Source organism: Thrips palmi, unplaced genomic scaffold (assembly GCF_012932325.1).
Source record: "Thrips palmi isolate BJ-2018 unplaced genomic scaffold, TpBJ-2018v1 HiC_scaffold_18, whole genome shotgun sequence".
NCBI classification, from domain to species: domain Eukaryota; kingdom Metazoa; phylum Arthropoda; class Insecta; order Thysanoptera; family Thripidae; genus Thrips; species Thrips palmi.
In genome coordinates, this window is record NW_023144627.1 from 9317559 (window position 1) to 9338210 (window position 20652).

Genomic DNA, 20652 nt, shown 5'->3' on the forward strand with positions numbered 1-20652 from the left:
GGCGACCATGGCGACGATGGTCAGTCACTGTGAGAACCGCCGGCCAGTTCACAACAAACACGACTCGGGGTGAGTACGGGGACTTATACATTCAGGCCAGCCAGGCCGGCCAGGCCAGGCCCCCCTCGTTGGCCAACCACCGTTCCTCGCCAGTGCGCAAGCGCGAGGCACTTTCGAGTGTCACCGTTCAAGCTTTTCGACTTCTTTGTTCGGCAGTTTTGTGTTGTCAGTTCGAAACATATTTGGTATGTGTGAGTCACCCCAACTTTTGTTCCGTTTTTTGTTGACGACTTAATTTCTGCTTGTTGATCACGTTGGTACTTGGGAGTGACCCGAGTGACAATCACTGCAGGCCGCACGCAGGACACGCAGGAACCATGAAGACTCGTACTCGAGTCTGTTGCTTATCGCTGCAGCGGGACTCTGACTCTTTCTCTCCGACACGCGTGGTTGTGACAAGAGGCACTCAGTGAAAGAAAAAGGCTCATTTTGGGCGCTTTAAAGTGTTTTATAGAGGAATTCAAGCTGAAGCCTCGGGTGTAGTTTGGACTAGTGTTCGAAAATTCCCGGGAACAATCATTCAGGGGAACATTCCCGAGACTTCCCGGGAATTCCCGGGAATATTCCCACTTGGCCGGGAACGTTGCTTCATATGAAATCCATCACATTTGATGAAAATTAAAATTTTTAATACGAATTTTTTTAATTTTTATTACAAAACTTTTTGTTTTGTTCTCTTCTGAAAGAAAACTGCAAATACACTCAAGTGATTCATGATTATTACTTGATACCTTGCACTTTCTACATTTTTCGTGCAAAAACTAGCTATTTTTGGCCATGTTTTAAAAATTCCCGGGAATTTCCCATTTTTTGGGTCTGATAGTGCCCGGGAACGTTCCCGGGAATTCCCTTAATTCCCGGGAATATTCCTACCCTTTAGAACACTAGTTTGGACAGTGGGCCAGAAGGGCCAGAGGACCGGTGGAGGCGGTCAAAATTCTGGACGCGTTTTGAGCTCCAGAGTCGCTAAACGGGACTCGAACCGGACGTGTGACCCCACCAATGGATTGCTCTCCGAACGAGGAATCCATTCGTGGGGTCACACGTTCGGTTCGAGTCCCATTTAGCGACTCTGGAGCTCACAACGCGTGTGGAGTTGTGGCCGCCTCCGCCGGTCTTCTGGCCCACTGTGCTCCGGGGAAGACCTCCCACGAGGACGAGGACGCCGCACGGCCCGCCAAAACAAGGGCAGCTCGTCATTTCCTCGTCTCTCCGAATAAGTAATTTATTTTTCGAACCGCGCTGCGTCTGCCACGCGGACGGACAGGACACTCTTGTTTTAACTGCGGTGGTGTCGTTGTGTCGTTGTTTCTGGCTTTGACGGGAAGAGAGTCACCGTGACGCTTGCGCGGCTCGGCCGGCTCGGCGGCCCTGGACTCCGATCCTCTTCGATTCAGACGCAGCTGAGTGCGCTGTCTGTCTGTCTGTCTGTCTGTCTGTCTGTCTGTCTGTCTGTCTGACTGTCTTTCTGTCTGTCCATCCGTCGCTTCCGTCCGTCGGTCCGTCTGTCCGCTTTCGAAAAACACCTTCGGATTTTTCTTCTTTTACTCTGTACGTACATTGATTTTGGAGTCGAGCTGGAGGAGATGGAAGGGAAAATGCAGCAAAGTGTTGGCAACAATGTTCATAGCGACTCCGGGCCTTCCCTGGCCTTCCCTGGGACTTCCCTCGCTGCTCGGCTGCTCGGCATTGTTGCCACCATAGCGCTGCGGCGACACTGTTACAACAGTGGTTGCCATAGGCAAGTCTGGCCGCACTCGCTGCTCGATGACGTCACGATTCACTCATGGATTCGGACGCACAAGTCCGGCTCGCGAATCGGCGCCCCCGTCCGATGACGCCTTTCCCTCCGCTTTGCTTTCGTCGCTCCGTCTCCCTCGCTAATTGGCCGTGCTGTGCTATCCGGGGCAGCGGCAGGGCAGCGGCAGGGCAGCGGCCGCCGCTCGAACTCTTGGACCTGCCGGCCGATAAAACGAGAGGCTTATAATTATTTTTATAAACGGTGCCTCTACACTTGAACCGCGCGCGCCGCCCCCGAGACGGCAGTCGCGGTCCCGCCACGCGCCGGCTGCGGTGCTGCGCCAGCCGCGTCTAGATACGTCCGGTTATCGGCGTTTAGCCTTTGTACTGCTTTGCGGCGTGCAGCTTACAGTGCGCCGCACGTTGTTCGCCGAATGCGACTCGAACTGAACGTGTGACCCCACCAATGGATTGCTCTCCGAGCGAGCAATCCATTGGTGGGGTCACACGTTCGGTTCGAGTCCCATGTAGTGACGCTGGAGCTCGAAAACGCGTCCGGGGTTTTGACCGCCTCCACCGGTCTTCTGGCCCACTGTGCGGCCGGGATGTCGCTCTAACTCAAGCCGGCCGAAGCCAGTTCCAAGCGGAGCCTGCATTAGCGGCGCCTGGCGCCAGAAAGGCCAGGAAGGGAGGATTAGAACGCGGACTGGGTTTCACTAGCAGCTCCAGCCCGAGCCAAAGTAAAGTCCGCCGTCGAACTGGCCAGGGCTCACTCCGCGGGGTGGCGGTACAGAGCGCTCAGTCAATGAAGGGCAAGGACTTGGAATTTGGAATCACTCTCAGTCGAAATCGCGAACCCCCTGCGCGCCAGGGCTCACTTCTGACAGTGGCGGTACCTTCCGACAGATTCCGAGGGTCGTTTTCGTCGCTCTGTCTCTCTCGCACCTGTGCGGGCCGCTCCACGAGTGCGAGAGGGACAGAGCGACGAAAACGACTCTCGGTCTGCAGGCCGTCCCATAAGGCTGTCAGCCCCCTGCAGGCCGGGCTGCAGGCTGCAGTGCAGGCCACACCGGTCCGTGTCCCCGATAGGCCGCCAGCGCTGCCCGCTCTGCCAGCCAGGCTGCCGCCTTTTGAACAAGGTTCAATAATTTATCGCCAGCATTCACGCGAGATAAGCAAGCCGGGGCTCGGCGTCGCGTCGCACCAGTCGCACCAGTCGCACCGGCCGCTATCTCACCCCGCCCCACAGTGGGCCAGAAGACCGGTGGAGGCGGCCAAAACTCTAGACGCCTTTTGAGCTCCAGGGTCGCTAAATGGGACTCGAACCGAACGTGTGACCCCACCGATGGGTTGCTCTCCGAACGAGGAATCCATTGGCGGGGTCACACGCTCGGTTCGAGTCCCATTCAGCGACTCTGGAGCTCGAAACGCGTCTGGAGTTTTGGCCGCCTCCACCGGTCTTCTGGCCCACTGTGCGCCGCGCCCCGCCCCGCGATGCGTGGCTGCCTACGCAACAGGCGCGCCGACCAGGCGAGCATGCGAGCGAGGTGAACCCGAACGCCCACCTGCCCCCGAAGGGCAAAAGGGCTGCGACACGGCTGCGGCATGGCGACGGCCCCGACGGCCACGACGGCGCGTGCGGCCAAGGCCGTCGCAGTGTACAGTCGGACTAACCTAACCTGCGGCGACCCCCGCGACCCCGCCGGCCCAAGCGCCGGCCGGCCGGACGCGCGTTTGTTTGCCCAGGGCACTCGGCGACGGGCGGCGGCCAAGCCGGCTGTCCTTCGTTGTACACCGTGCCACCGTGCCCGCCGTGCCCGCCTGCGCGAATGCAGTTCGGAAACGAGGCCAGCCCTCGCTGTCTCTCTCGCACCCTTACGGCACGCTCCATGAGTGCGAGAGAGACGGAGCGACAGGTGCAGTGCTGGAAGATTTGTCAGACCAACGATGCGCCGCGGATTTTAAAAGTATTCCGCGCGCCCTCGGCTGCGCCGGGCTTTTCCTGTGTTGTGGTTCGATGCGGCGATGGCGCTTTGTTTTGGATACTGACTCAGCTTCAGCCGCAGCCTCCAGCGGACTGATTCGTCGCTCCGTCTCTCTCGCGCTCACAGGGCGCACCGCCTGGGTGCGAGAGAGACACAGCGACGAAAACGACTCTCAGTCTCTGCAGCCGGTCCGATAAGGGAGGGCCTCCACTGCCCCATCCCAGTGTACCGCCACGAGGTCCACGCGGTCCACGCGGTCCACGAGGTGGGCCGCGGTGACATAACGCCGTCTGGGGCGTCTGGGGTCGGCCCTCTCTCTCGCTCTCATTAGCAGGCGGCCGCGAGGGCCACGAGACTTGGGGGGGGGGGGGGGGGGGGCCATGCTCATTGACAGTGTGTGTGTGCAGAGTGCCGGTGGGCGATTCGGGGCTTCGAGTGGAATGGGGTTCCCACACCCCAAAACACACAAACACACTACCAAAACTTTAAATTTTTACTAAAAATTGGTAAAAATAACCCGTAAACAGTGCAAAAATTATTTTTAAAAGACACTTGTTGTAAATGTATTTTAATGTAAAAGTTAGTCTCTGATGCTCTTTTTTATTTTCATTTTCGGCCCCCTTTTTGGTGTGCCTGCACTCTCGCCGGGCCAGACGGCCAGACTGACCAGACACAAGGCAACCCTCGCCGCCTGATAGGCGGCACTGGTTAATCTGGCCCGGACGTAATCTACAGCAGGTAGTCCATCGATACCACACTGAACCGCCGTCTGGGCAAACATCGAACACGGGGAGGGGTGAAGCGGACGCGGGCGGACGCCACCGGAACGCCTCCGGAACGCCTCCGGAACGCCTCCGGAACGCCTCCGGAACGCCACCGCGGCGGCGGTCTATCGAATCGCGGTCCATAAAACCGATCATCCACTACTTGGAATGATTGGTGCCCTTCTCCATTTCGGGTTGTTGCTCTGCTGCGCCTGCTCCCCCCCCCTTCAACCGCCCCCCCCCCCCCCCCCCCCCTAGTGGCGCCTACAGTGGCGATTCCACGCCTTGCCTTTCCACTTTCCACTCAAGACAATGACACCTGATCCTTGCTTCTGTCCCACCGTCCCACCTCAAGTACCCCGCCGTCTCGAGGCTAAGGGTGGGGGTTGGCGTGCTCCCGGACGGCGCTGGGCGGCGCTGGTCGTGTTGGAGGCGCTGGCGATCACGCCGCGCACGCCTGCGCGCGCGTGGTGGAAGATTCCGCCGCTGCGGTGAAGGGAGGTGGGGCGGCGCACCGTTGGGGTTTGTCTCCACGGTCTTGGGCTTGGGGTGGGTCGCCGCACGGGCTGACACACTGCAAACAAACGGGCGGGGCGGGAAGCGCGCCGGTGCGCTGCACTGTGAGGCACTACACTGTCAACACCGAGAAAACGGGCGACTTTCCCCCCAGGCGCGACGCGGAACTAAGTTGTCGAGATTCCCGCCGTTACGTAACTCCTGGACGCCCCCGTCTGCTAGCTGTGCTGTGATTGGCCCGCCGCGCGAGGGAAGCCCCAGCGCGGGCCAATCGGAGGCGGCGTCTCTCGGCGCGCGATTCAACCGCGCCGCGCGCTGGGGGTAAATCCGGGCGGCACTTCCGGGCGGAAATCAAGGCTCGCCGTCGAGGGCTTCAGGACGAGAGCCTTCTGGGGCTGGCCGAGCGCACAGTGGATTTGCCAGAAGACCGGTGGAGGCGGCCAAAGCTCCAGAAGCGTTTTGAGCTCCAGAGTCGCTAAACGGGACTCGAACCGAGCGTGTGACCCCACCAATGGATTGCTCGTTCGGAGAGGAATCCATTGGTGGGGTCACGCGTTCGGTTCGAGTCCCATTTAGCGACTCTGGCGCTCAAAAACGCGTCCAGACTTTTGACCGCCTCCACCGGTCTTCTGGCCACACAGTGTGACGCGGTGGTCTCGGGGCTCCCGCCGTCGGCCATCCCACCGGAGGGGCGGTCTGGCGGGCCGGGGTGGCTGGCGGCTGCAGCCCGGGTTCCCGCCATGCAGTGCAGAAACTTCCAGACGGACGGAAAGTTTTACGCAGCGGGAAAGTTTAGTGTGGAGCGTGTTTCGTCTTACGCAGGGCGGCGGGGAAGGGCGGGAAGGGACCAGGCCACTGCGAAGGGCGCGGCCAGGCAAGGCCGTGACCAGCGGGTGGAAACTCTGTTGCCAAAAACGGCATGCAAAGGTTTTTTGTGCAGCTTAGATCTCGGAACCCAGAGGTGGCAGGTGAAATCCGAGGTCATATTTGGAATCCTCATAAAATTTCACTCGGCGTAGGACATGTTTAGTGCCAGGGGCAAAGGAAATGGTCAGTCATTTTGCCATGAGAAAGTAAAAAAACAGGTGAAAAACGCTCTGGGACCAGGATCGAAATTTACGCTTTATCCCGAAAATAGCTATTTGGTCATGCTTAATGTGAGACAACGGTATGGCCAATTCAAATTCTGAGTACAGATATGAATTCAGCGTGCTTTCGTGTGTGCATTCCACCTATAAGTTTCAAAGAAGGAGGGCCTGTACCCTTTAGAACACGCAGTCAACGGCAGACTGTTTTGTAATTTTATGCAATACAATCGCTGCATACCCTCTCACAGTTTCACGGCAACGGTTTTCTGTTATTTTGGTGTGTTGACCACTCCCAGGCAGCGTAATGCACAGGAAATTTCCTCAGGATTTAGAAAATGACCTCAGAATTTACCTACGAGGTCCCGTTCTCTTGCATTAAGTGTTACCACAAAACAATGCAACGTTTCGATCATGGTCCCACAACGTTTTTTCTCCTTTTTTTCTTTTTCTCTTTGCAAAATGACCGACCATTTCCTTGACCTCCCGCTCTAAACATACCCTACGCCGAGTGAAATTTTCTGAGGATTCCAAATATGACCTCGGATTTCACCTACCACCTCTGGGTTCCGAGATCTAAGGTGCACAAAAAACCTTTGCATGTCTTTTTCGGCAATAGAGTTTCCACCCGCTGCCGCAAAGATCGTCAACGGGTGGATCGCGTTGGATCGTGCTCGCCAACGTCGGCCCGGGTCGGTCCGGAGCCAAGCCCTGGCGGGCGTGGGCCGGCCGGCGACTGGCCCAGCTTCGAGTCCCGCCAGAAGCCTGCATTTTTGTCGGTCTCTGGTACCCTTCAGGTTCTTGAAAAGGAATCTCCACGGTATTTATGTGTGCCGTGAAATGTTAGTTGCGGTTGCAGCTCTGAAATCGCGAAAAAAAATTATAGCGCCGCCGGGACTCGAAGCTGGTCAACGGTTTGGGCCAAAACCGGCGCTCCGGTTTGGTTCGGAACCGACCCGAACCGACGTTCGGGAGCACGATCCATCGCGATCCACCCGTTGACGATCTTTGCGCTGCCGTGACGCCGTGACGGCAGGAGCCAGGGACGTTTCCACGGGCCAAACCCCGAGCCCTGGGCCCTGCGCTCTGCGGCCCTGAACCATGACCGCTGTCGCCCCTGACGCACTGGGTACTTCATATCAACCCTGAGCGGCGATGAGAAGGGAACGATCACTCTACAGTCAGCTGGCTCGTCTTGGCTGTGCCGGTATTGTGTCTGGGAGTCTGGGAGCGTCCGCCTTCAACATGGCGCCATCGAGGTTTTGGGCGAAATTTGTCGCAGTGCCCTGCGCGGGTCGGTGCACCCCTTGACTGTTGCATGGCGGGTTGCATGCAGGGCACCTGGCGGGAACACGCACCGGCCTCTCTCTCCCTCTCTCTCGCACACTGGGCTGGCGGCGGCGTGCGACGGAGAGGGAGGGCGCCTCCCCTTTCCACCCCGCCCCTCTCGCCCCGCCGCGATCACGTGCCCATCAGCTGATTGGTCTGGGGAGGGGAGGGAGGGGGTGAAGGGAAGTCTCCGTCTCTGTCTGGCCGGGTGGGAAAGTCAGCGAGTGCGAGAGAGAGGGCCGGCGTGGCCCAGCCGGGTGGCGGGGCTGGAGGGGAGGGGACGGAGGGGAGGGGGCGTGCCGGTGGGTTGACATCTCCCGGCGCGCCGGCCTTCAGCTTCAGTCGTGTTTTGGCGCTCCGAGCTCTCTTGTCTGACCGTCCGGCTATCTGGACCGCTCCATCGAGACCCTCACCCACTGCGACTTCGACACTGCAACCGACGACGACCCCCTGTTGAATGTGCCCCCAGAAGGTGCGGAGACTTCGCCACCTGCCCGTGTTGGACTTGCCCAGCGTGTGCTTGACCATGACTAGAGTCCTTAATGCCCTTTGGGGAGAACCGTCAACTGCGTTACTGACTTCTGACCGATTTGGTGCTCATACTGACGATCAAAATGTCCGCCGAGCGCTTCCGCTTCCGGCGGGGATTTTAAAAATTCAGCAGTGAGCCTCAAAATGGCTTCACTATTTATCTCCGACATTCAAGGGATCTTCAATGAACTAATTTAAAGAGGTGAGGAAGTTTCTAGGCCTATTGCAAGCGCTGTCAAGTCTGTTGACCTCACGAGGCCCGGAGCAGACGACACAACATCAAAGCAAAGCGACGCCATTTTGATCGTCAGTATATGAGGAATCGCGCATAAAATTTCGGATATATGAGAAATAAAACGTAACACTTTTCAAGTTGACGGTTCTCCCCAAGGGGCCTTTAGGACTCTAACCATGACCTGTGTCTGCTTGGCCTGCTTGCAGACTCGCTGTGGACGCGCCGAACGGGAGACCCTCACGACATCGTGCTGCGCTCGCCCAGGACTCCCAGCAGGACGACACGGTGGCCAGTGAAGTGTGCTAGAGCTTGTTGACGCGAACCCCAAACACGATGGCCGACTCCTCCGCCCTCGTCGACGGCCTGTTCAACGTGGCCACCGCGGCCACCGCCGGCTGCCTGGCCGACTTCGCCACCTTCCCGCTGGACACCGCCAAAGTCCGTCTGCAGGTGAGTCCACTCCAGTGTTCGCGACGCGTTTTGGACGAGAGTCGCTAAATGGGACTCGAACCGAACGTGTGACCCCACCAATGGATTCCTCGTCCGGAGAGCAATCCATTGGTGGGGTCACACGCACGGTTCGAGTCCCATTTAACGACTCTGGAGCTCAAAACGCGTCTGGGGTTTCGGCCGCCTCCACCGGTCTTCTGGCCCACTGTGCGCTCCCTGTTTGTTGTGACTGACGGCCTGCCTCGCCTCCAGATCCAGGGCGTGCCGGCTACCACCATGGTGCAGCTGGCGGGCGTCGGCGGGCACCTGCACCTGCCCGTGACCATGCAGGCCGCGGCGCAGTACGAGGGCCTGCTGGGCACCATGTCGACCATCGTCCGCCAGGAGGGTGTGCGCTCGCTATACAACGGGCTGAGCGCCGGGCTGCAGCGCCAGTGCGCCTTCGTGTCGGTGCGCCTCGGCCTGTACGAGACCACCAAGAACTTCTACCAGGGCCTCATCGACGGTAAGTCGGCCAGTCGTTCGTCGCTCTGTCTCTGTCGCACTCGTGCCCGACGTCCGCGACCTTGCGCCAAGTGGTGCAGTCCAAGTGGCGCATCCTGTGACGCGCCGGGGCGCCCAGCGCCATGCATCCGCTCCAATGCATCCAATCGTACTGTCTCTCTCACTCTTACCCGACGCCACGCGAGACGACGCTATGGTGGCACTGGGCCGCGCGGAGGAATGAAACCAATTTGACTGATTGTTGTTTATTGTTTGGCAGGCAACAGGACCAAGCGCGCCACGGACGTGCCCAGCATGAACGTGCTGAGCAGGGTGCTGGCGGGACTCACCACCGGCGGCATGGCCGTGCTGTTCGCGCAGCCCACCGACGTCGTCAAGGTGCGCTTCCAGGCCGCGCCCCCCGGCACCAAGCCCTACCCGTCGACGCTGGCCGCCTACCGCTCCATCGCCGGCTCGGAGGGCTTCTTCGGGCTGTGGCGAGGTGAGCGACAAACCACCGCCAGAAGACCGCTGGACGCGGTCGGAGTCCCGGACGCGTTTTGAGCTCCAGAGTCGCTGAATGGGACTCGAACCGAACGTGTGACCCCATCAATGAATTGCTCTCCGGAGGACGAATCCATTGGTGGGGTCGCACGTTTGGTTCGAGTCCTGTTTGGCGACTCTGGAGCTCAAAACGCGTCCGGTACTTCGACCGCCCCCACCGATCTTCTGACCCACTGTGCGCCCAGTGCACTTGAACCTCCAGGAATTACCGGGAAACTGACTGTTTCTGTATCTGCTCGCAGGCCTGGCCCCCAACGTGGTCCGCAACTCCATCGTGAACGTGTCGGAGATCGTGTGCTACGACGTGGTGAAGGACGCGCTGCTGCTGAACGGCGTGATGCACGACGGCATTCCCCTGCACTTCACCTCGGCCGTCATCGCCGGCTTCTGCGCCACCGTGGTGGCGTCCCCCGTGGACGTGGTCAAGACCCGCTACATGAACGCCAAGCCCGGCGAGTACCGCAACGCCCTGGAGGTGGCCACGCGCATGGCGGCCAACGAGGGCATGGCGGCGTTTTACAAAGGGTGAGTCGCGAGTCGCGGTCCGGGGTTCAAATACCAGCCTTCTCAATTTTTTGACTCCGACTTTTTTGGTGGTACTTCCCCTGTTTATTTGCCGTACCTACCATCGTCCTAAATTTTTATTTTGTCGCATGGATCCCCCCATATAAACTTATTTGTCTGGTTGCCACCAGCCTCCTCAATTTATTATTTTTTTTAATTTTTTGGGTCATGTGGATTTGCTTATGCATTATTTGGTATGTTGCTGTTGCAGGTTCACGCCGTCCTTCTGCCGACTGGTGTCCTGGAACATCGCCATGTGGATCACCTACGAGCAGCTCAAGGGGGTCGTCAAGAAGTGGAGGGCAGTGGAGGAATTCTAGTCATGACAAGGGGTGCGGAGATGTATGTGTGTGTAAGCTTTAACCGTGAAGGATTATTTCGCCTTCGACTCGACTGTTTTACCTTATTTATTATTGACTAGCTTAGATCTAGATTGTAAGTGTATTATATTGACTGATATTTGATTGTAAAAATGTGTATACTCTGTTAGGCTATGACTTCTTCGCTGGTCGAAGATACTTTGTTACAAAGAACTTGCTCTATTTTAATGTTAAATTTACGTACTTTTTATAAGTTTATTTCGTTTGTGATGCATCGCAATTTTCTTAGAAATTTTAATGATGTAAGATATGTGTTGTACATTCAAATCTTAAGTGTTTTATGACAGCTTGCCTCGATTGCTAGTCTGTAATGGATGGGGCCAAGCCTAAATGTGTACCTGTATTGTAAATTGGTATAAAAAAATGACGAATAAAGAATGAATTTTAAATAATTGTTTTATTACAAAAATATACCTTTAGTCGAGAATGAGCACTACATTTGAGGCAGGCAGCATACAGAATGTCACAAAATGCGATACTGCACACTTTGTAAAATATGGTTCACGCGTCACAAGTTCAGACCCTTCAAAAACTGTGATTTGTTGACTGACACTTGCTCCAATTTTGACCAATGAGCGCATGCTACGAGGTGCATGTTAAATGGAGCGAAAAAGAAAGTAGTAGCTAACTGAGAATGAGGAGCACGGGGTGCACGAATAACAGCTAAAAACACGTTCCACGGACATCTCAACTACATTCATTCTGAGCAAACTGATAAGCAAGTCATTTTTGACGGTTCGTTTCTCCTCGAGGCACACTACGCCGTGCGGCAGGCTGGTGGTCTCGGCCGCCCTCACGACGCCGAGGCCGTGACGGCGGTGCTGCCGGTGCCGAGCCGCGCCGAGGACATGAGCCCCGCGCTGAGCTTGACGGCGGCCAGCACGGGGATGGCGGCCTGCCCCATGGACGGCGCCCCCGGTGCCGAGGCCGCCGAGGCCGCCGCCGTGCTGGAGGTCGCCGTCGTGGCGGCCGAGGCCGAGGCCCCGCCGGCCTGCAGCCGCCGCTGTCGCTCCGTCTCGTCGGGCAGGCTGGCCAGCGCCTGGCACAGGTTGGCGCCGACCTCGCGAAGGTGCGCGCTGCTCAGTTGGTAGCCCTGCCGAACACGCCGCAGCACAAAGGTCACAGTCACCAAGGGTTTTCAGTTGAAAAAAAAATAATTAAAAAATGTACTACCTGGTAGGGGCCCTGGTCACAGCCGCAGTACGACGCCTCCAGGGTGTAGGCGCGCGGCACCCCCAGCTCCCTCCACACCGTCACCCTGGCGGTGGCCTCGCGGCCGCGCTCCACGCGGAAGCTGCACGACGACAGGCTGAAGGCGGGCGCCACCAGGGACAGCAGCTGCGGCAGCACCTGCCCGACGAACACAAGCCCGACGCATATTTCGTTTCAGTTATGACTTCTGACACTAATTTGGGTGCCATTTAGGCCCTAAAGGGTTTCTTTCTGGCGAAAAACTGGGAGTATTTGTGCCTGCGCCGCATAGGTAGGCAACTTAACCTAACCCAACCCAACCTAACCTGACCTAACCTAACCTAACCTAACCTAACCTAACCTAACCTAACCTAACCTAACCTAACCTAACCTAACCTAACCTAACCTAACCTCAGCAGGTTCCAAGTCAAGTCAAGCTGGTACTCGGGCGGAGTGTGTCGAATGGGTGGCCTACCCACCAGGCGGGTCTCCCGGGCGTGCGATGGGTTGCCTACTCGCCGGGCGGTGTCCGCCAGGCCGCCACCTCCGCTAGGGTTGCCACTCGCACTCACCGCGTACTCGGCGGGGCTGTCGGGGTGCGCGCGGTCCGCGGCGGACCACGAGTCCGCCCTGGAGCAGCCGTACACGAACACGTTCTTCTTGCGGGAGTGGCCGTGGAAGTCCATGTAGACGTAGGGCGGACGGCGCAGCACGCGCACTAGGTACTCCAGCAGCCCCTGCAGGGGCACAAGGACAAGTCTAGAGTGGCCACCCGGCCGTGGCCATTGACACGTCATAGGGTGGCCACCCGACCATGAGGTCGCCGTCGCGACACGCAGCCGGAGGAGGCAGGTGACCGTCCGAAACGGATCGACCCCGGCGGGGCGCGAACCCGGGTCCTTTACCTTGGTGTGGTAGATGGAGGGGTGCAGCTTGGGGTCCGGCTTGCTCCACTTCCGGTTGAGGTCGTCGCTGGTGAGTCCACAGCGGTGGCTGCGGCCAAAACGAAGCACCGGTCAGTACTCGAACCCACGATCAAGTCATGGCCGGCAGAAACAACAACAAAAGGGGAACTCCAGGGAAACTACAAGAAAACAGCGCGGCAGACGGGCGAAAAATCTTGACTGGGAATAAATTGGAGGTCGGCTGGTACTTTGAGCCCTGCAGCCTCTACTCAGACGCGGCGTGGCGTGGCGTGGCGCGGCGTGGCGTGCACACCTTTAATTATATCATCCCAGCAATAAAAGAGTACAGGTATCCATAAATCTTGGCAGCGCGCGTTGCGCGTTTCTTTGTATCGCTGCTTCTGCTGCTTCTTTGGGCCCGGTGGACCTGACCAGCCGGCAGGGCCAGCAGCCCACAGTGGGCCAGAAGACCGGTGGAGGCGGCCAAAACTATGGATGCGTGCAGAGCTTCAGAGAGTCGCTAAACGTGACACGAACCGAACGTGTGACCCCACCGATGGATTCCTCGTTCGGAGAGCAATCCATTGGTGGGGTCACACGTTCGGTACGAGTCCTGTTTAGCGACTCTGGCGCTCAAAACGCGTCTAGAGTTTTGGCCGCCTGCGCCGGTCTTCCGGCCCACTGTGCAGCCCGTGTTCCAAGCCTCCAAGCTCGCAAACAAGAACAGGGAGGACGCTACGTTACGCCGCGCTGTGCTGCAGGCTGATTCCGAGAGTCGTTTTCGTCGCTCTGTCTCCCTCGCACCCACACTGGACGCCCCCTGAGTGCGAGAGAGACAGAGCGACGAAAGCGACCCTCGGAATCGGTCTGCAGGACCAGCACCGCGACAAGCCAGGCTGCCCGGCCGCGCCGCCCCTATGCGCCAAAATAGAGGAGCGTCGAAATGATTGGTTGGCGTAGATTCTACACTGGCAAAAATAATTAATGGCGGAGGGTTCGAAGGAATGCGCGAGGGAGAGAGAGAGACAGAGCTTATCTAGTAAACTAAACACGGCATGCCTCATGGCGAGGCTCATGGCGAGGCTCATGGACTCATGGAGGGCCCGGGCATGTCCCCGCGATAATCTGCCATAGGGATCTTCCCTCTCCGTCCCTCCTGGTCCCTCCTGGTCCCTCCTGCCGCCGTGTCGCGGCGGAGCTGGCAGTGTGCTGGCGGTGCCGCGCCGCTTCATGTTCATTTTGCATTGTTTGTCACGATGTAATGCATTTCCAGCGGGGAGGGAGGGGGAGGGAGAGGCCCCCGGCGCGCCAGAACGGCAGTACGTCAGTCACTTCTTCTCGCTCGCGGTGCAGTCCGTGTTTTCCTTCTTTTCCTTGTTTTTGTTTTTTTTTCTGGCGTGAGTATGTGGCGGAGTCTCCGAGCGGACGGCCGCGCAGTTCGCTGTTCAAAGCCCAAAAACAGTCACCAGACGGAAGGCGGTTCCCATGTTTGTAAAAATAGACTCAGCTTTCGTTCATAAGGTTAAAAATAATCCTTAAAAAAATATTTGCGCTTTGGAAAGAATCCTCAGTTTGGCGATTGGGTGGCTCCGGGTGCGGGGTGAGCCAGGTAGGCCCGGGAAGGGTCCAGCAGACTGAGTCCGAGAGTCGTCCTCGTCGTTCTGTCTCTCTCGCACCCCGAAGAACGCCCCATGAGAGCGAGAGAGACAGAGCGACGAAAACGACTGTCAGTGTGCAGGACCCGCCAGGACCCAGAGGCTTATGCCCTTTATGGATGCGAACCTCGGCAGCAGGATGATTCCGAAGGGGGGGAGGGGGATTCTCTCTGTCTCTCTCGCACTCATGGGGCGTCCCGTAGAGGTGCGAGAGAGACAGGCCGACGGGACCTCGCCCTCGGAATCAGCCTCCCAGGACAACGCGCAGTAAAACATCCCAGAGTTATTCGCGGGGGAAGAAGTTCCATTGAGGACCATTGAGGACCACGCAGCGCGGCCAAGGCACGACTTTAGTAGCGTCGTCAAAACCCTTTCGCTTATTTGCCGTGAGTGCGTGTAGACCGTGTACACCGTGTACAGTGTACACGCCCCGCGCCATCGGAATTCGTTTGAGCCGGCGTGGCCGCGCGTTTAGGCACCGAAGATTTACTTCCGGGTCAAGCGTCCGAATTTGCGCCACTGTTCTGGTTACGATTATTAGAGTCGTCCAAGAAGAAATGGACTGACCCCTTCAAAAATTTACTTACTATATCCAACGGGGGGGTTGGGCTGGGGGATATGGTGGCGTGGAGTTGGGGGCATCTATCAAAGCAGCAACGTATCTGCGGAGCGCGAGGCGCGCGCAGGCAAGGACTGCCAGCGCCCTCCGGTGGTGGAGCCGCGAAGCAGCGGCAGCCGCACGTCGCACAGTGGCCCAGGAGGGCTTCTCCCGAACGGTGTTCGCCAGTGAACCGGAATCCGAGCGAATCAGCCAGCGAGGGAACGGCTCCGGTGAACGATACACCGGATGAGTGAACAAGGGAGCGCGTGATGGCGCGATGTTCGAACGGCCGGGACACCGCGAGCAAACTGAGCGAACGCAGGGAATGAACAGACAGAGCGAACGAACGGGCAGGGTGAAGGAATGGTCGCTATGGTTATCAACGATGAAGGAATACAGTCCGTGATCGGAAGAGGATGAACGATGGACTTTCGCTCGCTGGATGTTCGCGATCACTCATTTAACCGTGGTTCGCCCGTTTGCTCGCGACGAATGAGTTAGCCCGCTGTTCACTTCACTCGACGATTCGCCCGATTCCGCTAGATCGTGCCGCCCTTCGCGAGTCCGGTCGTTCTCCGTGTTGCGTTCGTTCACTTGTTCATATTTCCGGTTCATTCGCTTTTCTGTTCGGGAGAAGCCCTCCAGAAGACCGGTGGAGGCAGCCGAAATCCCGGACGCGTTTTGAGCTCCAGAGTCGCTAAATGGGTCTCGAACCGAACGTGTGACCCCACCAATGGATTCCTCGTTTGGAGAGCAACCCATTGGTGGGGTCACACGTTCGGTTCGAGTCCCTCAACGACTCTAGAGCTAAAAACGCGTCTGGGATTTCGACCGCCTCCGCCGGTCTTCTGGCTCTGGCCCACTGTGCGGCGCATCGGTAAGGCCATCCGCGTCCAGTGCTTCAAGAACGCACCCTCCAGCCCGAAAACCAATACTCATCGATTTCAGAACAAGAGCCGCTGTGATATGAGCCTCTTCTTTGGCACGATATTGAATGTGGACGCAACAAGGCAACAGGCAAGTAGCGGCTGCGTTCCAATATCGAAGCGCCCGGCAGACTGATTCCGAGTGTCTGCCGGCCGGGGCGGGACGGACCGGTACTGATCGGTTCGAACGCCACCCCGCTACTGGGGCCTACGTGCGTGCCGCGCCGCCCCGCCAGCTCGAGTTATCGCGGGGCCAGGTAAATCCCGTCGCTCCGTCTCTCTCGCACTCACGGGGCGCGACGCGCGGCCGCGGGGGTGCGAGAGAGACGGAGCTACGACGGCGGTGCACTAATGCCCTTGGCAAAGCGCCCCGCCAGGGCCAGGGCCTCGGCCAGGGCCACTGCCTCCCAACGTCGCTCCGTCTCCGTCGCACTCACGGGCACCCATGGGGCGCGCCGCAGGGGTGCGAGAGAGACGGAGCGCCTCTCTGGACGAGACCGCAGGGGAGCCAACGGACGCATTAGGGGCGCCTGATGGAGCGGCCGGGCGCCAAAGGCAGGGCAGGCAGCGCAGGCAAAGGTCGAGGGCCACGGATTCACTGCCAGTGCACAGTGGGCCAGAAGACCGGTGGAGGCGGCCAAAACTCTAGACGCGGTTTAGGCTGAGGTTGGCAACCCTTCCGGCACTGGTGCACCGTGGGAATTTTGGCCCGCTCATGTTGCAACACTGACTCTGGCAGTTCCACGTTCAGGGTGAGGCAATCAGGGGCCTTCCATCACACTCGTCACACAGTGTAGTGTGATGCGCCGACTGGAGAGAGACCCCGCGGAGATAACCGAACCTCTTTTTTTCGAGTGCTCTAGCGCTCGTCGTTGGGCACCGGCCGGCACCTCTTTGGCCACTCCGTCTCTCTCGCACACTCGCGGAACGCGTCACGGGTGCGAGAGAGACGGAGACTGCGCCGGCCGGACGAATAGCTCGCCCGATTAAGCAGCGCGATAACGCGGTAACGTGGTTCAAGCGAACCAAATTATCTGACCGGCAGCAAGGCGGGCCCGGGCCGGGCGGGCCGCAGCGCCACACCAGACTCATTCCGAGAGTCGCTTTCGTCGCTCTGTCTCTCTCGCACTCCCGGGGCGTCCCGTGTGGGTGCGAGAGGGGCAGGCCGACTCTCGGAGTGAGTCCGCAGGCCGGGCCTGCCAGATCGTGCACCAGTCATCCCGGGCCTAAATGGACTGGACACATCCGCAGCCGCCACCCGCCTCGGACTCTCGGACACAGCCCGTGGCGTGCCGCCGTGCCCGGCCACGGCCATGGAGGCCCAGGCCTTTAACCCCGTCCCTCCCGGCCGGCCGTGCGCGTCCGCGCGTCCGTTCGCGGCAGGACGCCGTGATGGCCAGGATTGCCAGGGCGGCCAGGACCCACGCTGCGATATCAGGCATAACTACGCGACTATCTGAAACGGCGATACCCCGCGCAAGGAGGCCGCCCGTGGCCGCGCACGGCCCATCACGCTGCCGCACTATAAAAGTCACTCAACCGCGCGGGGTATCGCCCGGTCCGGCCGCCGCCGATACTCCGTTTTTATTCTTATTCCGCCGAGTGAAATCGGCAACGACGAGGAGGCGGTTCGGGCATGACTGTGATTTACGTAAACACACTGGGCGCCTTCCTAGAAGCGTGACTCACTCGCAGCTTGCTGGCCGGGCTTGCCAAGGACGGAGTGAAGGCTGACATTACCGCCCTGGAGGCTGCAGGGCAGTGCAGGGCAGTGCAGGGCAGTGCAGGGCAGTGCAGGGCAGTGCAGGGCAGTGCAGGGCAGTGCAGGGCAAGGCTTACCCGCCTCCGCCTCCCTCTCGGACCTTTCGGCCAGGGGCACGGCCAGGCCCGCAAAACAACATCAACAACATCAACAACAACAACAACAACAACAACAACAACGGCGCGCACCGGAAAGGGCGCCAACTGCGCCGCGCTTTGGATCGAGATATCGAGATTGGCGCGGTCTCTCTCTCTCTCTCTCTCTCTCTCTCTCTCTCTCTCTCTCTCTCTCTCTCTCTCTCTCTCTCTCGCACACGCACGCCAGAAGCCACCCTCGCCGCCAACGCACGCACGCACGCGTCACGGGGAAATCCTCCGGCAGTATCGACGAACGAGAGTTGACAGCGAAAGGATTGGAAGAAGGACTCGACGACACAGTGAGACCTTCATGCTGGACTTTTCGGGGGTTAATTCTCTATTTTTTGCCGGAGACTTGCACGCTGGTAGTAACGCTCAACGCGGATGGTGCTTTGAACGGAATCCGCGTTTCCTTCCCAACCGCCAAGTCCGCTCTGGTTGCGAACGTTGCGAACTGCGCCGCGCGCGGTTCCCAGAAAGGTCGCTGCCTTGCTGCCCAAGTCAAGTCCGTTCGTCTGACTCGAGACAAGACTGCGCTCCGAAGCCTCCACCCCGCACCGCGGCATTACCCCACCTACCCATGCATTACTCGGTGGGCCTGCTGGGTAATACGCACCCCATTACCCCATCAGGTTGGTGCACCTTGCCCTTGCCCCACAACAACACGTTGGCGGGAAAACGAAAATCCGAGTCGGAGACCCCGCACAGTGGGCCAGAAGACCGGTGGAGGCGGTCAGTCCCGGACGCGTTTTGAGCTCCAGAGTCGCTGAATGGGACTCCAACCGAACGTGTGACCCCACCAATGGATTCCTTGCCCGGAGAGCAATCCATTGGTGGAGTCACACGTTCGGTTCGAGACCCATTTAGCGACTCTGGAGCTCAAAACGCGTCCGGGATTTCGGCCGCCTCCGCCGGTCTTCTGGCCCACTGTGCGACGTGCGGCTGCCGCTCTTTCGCGGCTCCACCACCAGAGGGCGCTGGTGGTCTTCGCCAGCGCGCGCCTCGCGCTCCGCACGTTGCTGCGTTGGTAGATCACCCAAGCTCCACTTTGCCACTCCTCCGCCGCCCTAGTGGGTTAAGTAAGTAAATTTTTGCAGGGGTCAGTCCATTTCTTCTTGGACGACCCTAATATTCAGGGTAGCAGTTTAAAAGTGTCGTCCAGGTCCCAGATTCGGACTCGTGACCCGAAATTCAAACTCCGGTGCCTGTGCCCTTGAGTCCTGCTCAGTGACTCTGGAGATGACAACGCGTCCGGGATTTCGGCCGCCGGTCTTCTGGCCCACTGTGAGTCGGCGAGCTCGTCAACAACGCCGAGGCGTCGCCGAGGCCGGGACGCGACGCGCGACGACGCGCACCTCGGCCGCCTTTTTATCCGGCCGGCCGGAAAAAAAAAAGCCGGGCAAGCACCTTGGAGCCGAGTAAAAACTTTATGAGGCAGAATGGAATAAGGAAAAAGGGCGGATAATGAAGGGTGGGGTCCGAAGGGACCGAAGGGGAAAGGAAAGTCCGAAAGGGAGAGTCGCCCAAAACAAGATGCATCCTGACCTTGAGGGTCGACTCATCCGTGCTCCCCACACCGACAGCTCATGTCAGGCCTCGTTCTCCGAACCGAAAGAAGCTTCGCACGCCGAACCCCCAAGGGGTCGGAACCGAAGATGATCCTCCACCAAATCGCAACAGTAAAAAAGTTCTGCACAGGCAGATTTGAACCCGGGCCTTTGGGTGCCAAAACCAACGCGCCTGCCCACGCGGCCAGCGAGACGCAGTTACCAGTATGGAGTCCGGTCTGTGTGTAACCCAAGCCACCGCTGGAATGCCTGCAGTGCTGCAGCAGCTCGATATGATGGGATCCTAGTCACCTCTATTAAGGCCCCATCGACATGCGATACCTTTACTTCCCTTGCAGAGCGAGCAGCAGTGCGAGCGGCCGGACTGCAGGCTGGCTCCGAGAGTCTGTCTCTCTCGCACCCATGGGGCGTTCTGACGGGTGCGAGAGAGACAGACTCTCAGTCTGCAGTGCGAGTGAGTCGGTGTGAGTGCGCTCCGGCCATTTACCCAGCAGTAGTCCCCCTCTCCCTTTCAGAGGCACGGATTCCGATCTCACATTACTGGCTGCTTCTTCATAGGCTACGTGTTGCGTTGCTGCCGGGGCTGGCGGGGCTGGCGGGGCTGGCGGGGCGGGCGGGGTCAGAAGGAGCTAGCCCTCGCCGTTTTGATGCCAATGTTTCTAATTGGATAATAGATTAACGATCAGCACTCTTGTTCCTGTTGGGCTGCGCGGCAGCGCTGCTGCGCTTGCGAGCCGGCTTGTTTTTACAGAGGTCAATCACAGGAGAGTACACTGCCCGCGTCTATTTATCTATGTTTTTTTTTTTTTCAAATAAAAAAAGTAGAATAGTTTTTCTCTGTTTGCAACCTGCCATTGGTCTACCGTGCCATTCATTGAGCCCCACCGGGTGCACCCTTGCGGGCCTTTGCGGGCCCTTGCGCCACGCGGGCTACCTGAGCAGGTGGGTGCCGGGCCTAGCCAGGCCCCCCTGGGACACACCCTCCTCTACGAGGAAAAGGACACGTCCCGACCCATAGTCCAGATTTCGCAGCCCAGTCAGCCCTTTTGTGTCCCAGGACCGTCCCAGGACCGTCCCGGGGCTCAAGGCAGGCTCAAGGGGTACGGCTCGGACAGGTGCAGCCAGTCCGGATTCGCCAACAGGTAGGAGTTTCGCACAGGAAGGCTCGTCCCTCTTGCCCGATTTTTTAAAGTTTTTTTTACTCCACCCACCCAAGCCAAT

General features: G+C 58.7%; 2 protein-coding genes across 3 annotated transcripts in view; one reads left to right on the plus strand and one right to left on the minus strand.

The window, feature by feature from the left end:
* On the plus strand, positions 1-11075 carry LOC117645036 (mitochondrial uncoupling protein 2-like). 2 transcript variants are annotated; one of them, XM_034384921.1, is made up of 6 exons: positions 1-69; positions 8452-8695; positions 8948-9200; positions 9459-9680; positions 9985-10267; positions 10518-11075. In XM_034384921.1, the coding sequence occupies exons 2-6, from the start codon at positions 8579-8581 to the stop codon at positions 10624-10626; spliced, it is 984 nt and encodes a 327-aa protein (XP_034240812.1). In that variant the 5' UTR covers positions 1-69; positions 8452-8578; the 3' UTR covers positions 10627-11075. The 2 variants fall into 2 exon arrangements, with proteins under 2 accessions (XP_034240812.1, XP_034240811.1); XM_034384920.1 differs by lacking the exon at positions 1-69 and adding an exon at positions 7788-7951.
* Positions 11013-20652, minus strand: part of LOC117644687 (cytosolic carboxypeptidase 1-like) — a 46841-nt gene continuing 37201 nt past the window's right edge. The window contains 5 exon segments of the mRNA XM_034384299.1: positions 11013-11024; positions 11678-11779; positions 11860-12036; positions 12450-12614; positions 12783-12870. Of these exon segments, the coding sequence (XP_034240190.1) occupies positions 11013-11024; positions 11678-11779; positions 11860-12036; positions 12450-12614; positions 12783-12870 (544 nt within the window).

What these genes read in the sequence shown, in the direction of transcription:
- LOC117645036 (XM_034384921.1), top strand. Translation starts at nt 8,579, where the DNA reads ATGGCCGACTCCTCCGCCCTCGTCGACGGCCTGTTCAACGTGGCCACC. An exon ending in CCGCCAAAGTCCGTCTGCAG is followed by an intron (nt 8,696 to 8,947) that starts GTGAGTCCACTC and finishes CCTCGCCTCCAG; the next exon opens with ATCCAGGGCGTGCCGGCTAC. An exon ending in ATGGCGGCGTTTTACAAAGG is followed by an intron (nt 10,268 to 10,517) that starts GTGAGTCGCGAG and finishes TTGCTGTTGCAG; the next exon opens with GTTCACGCCGTCCTTCTGCC.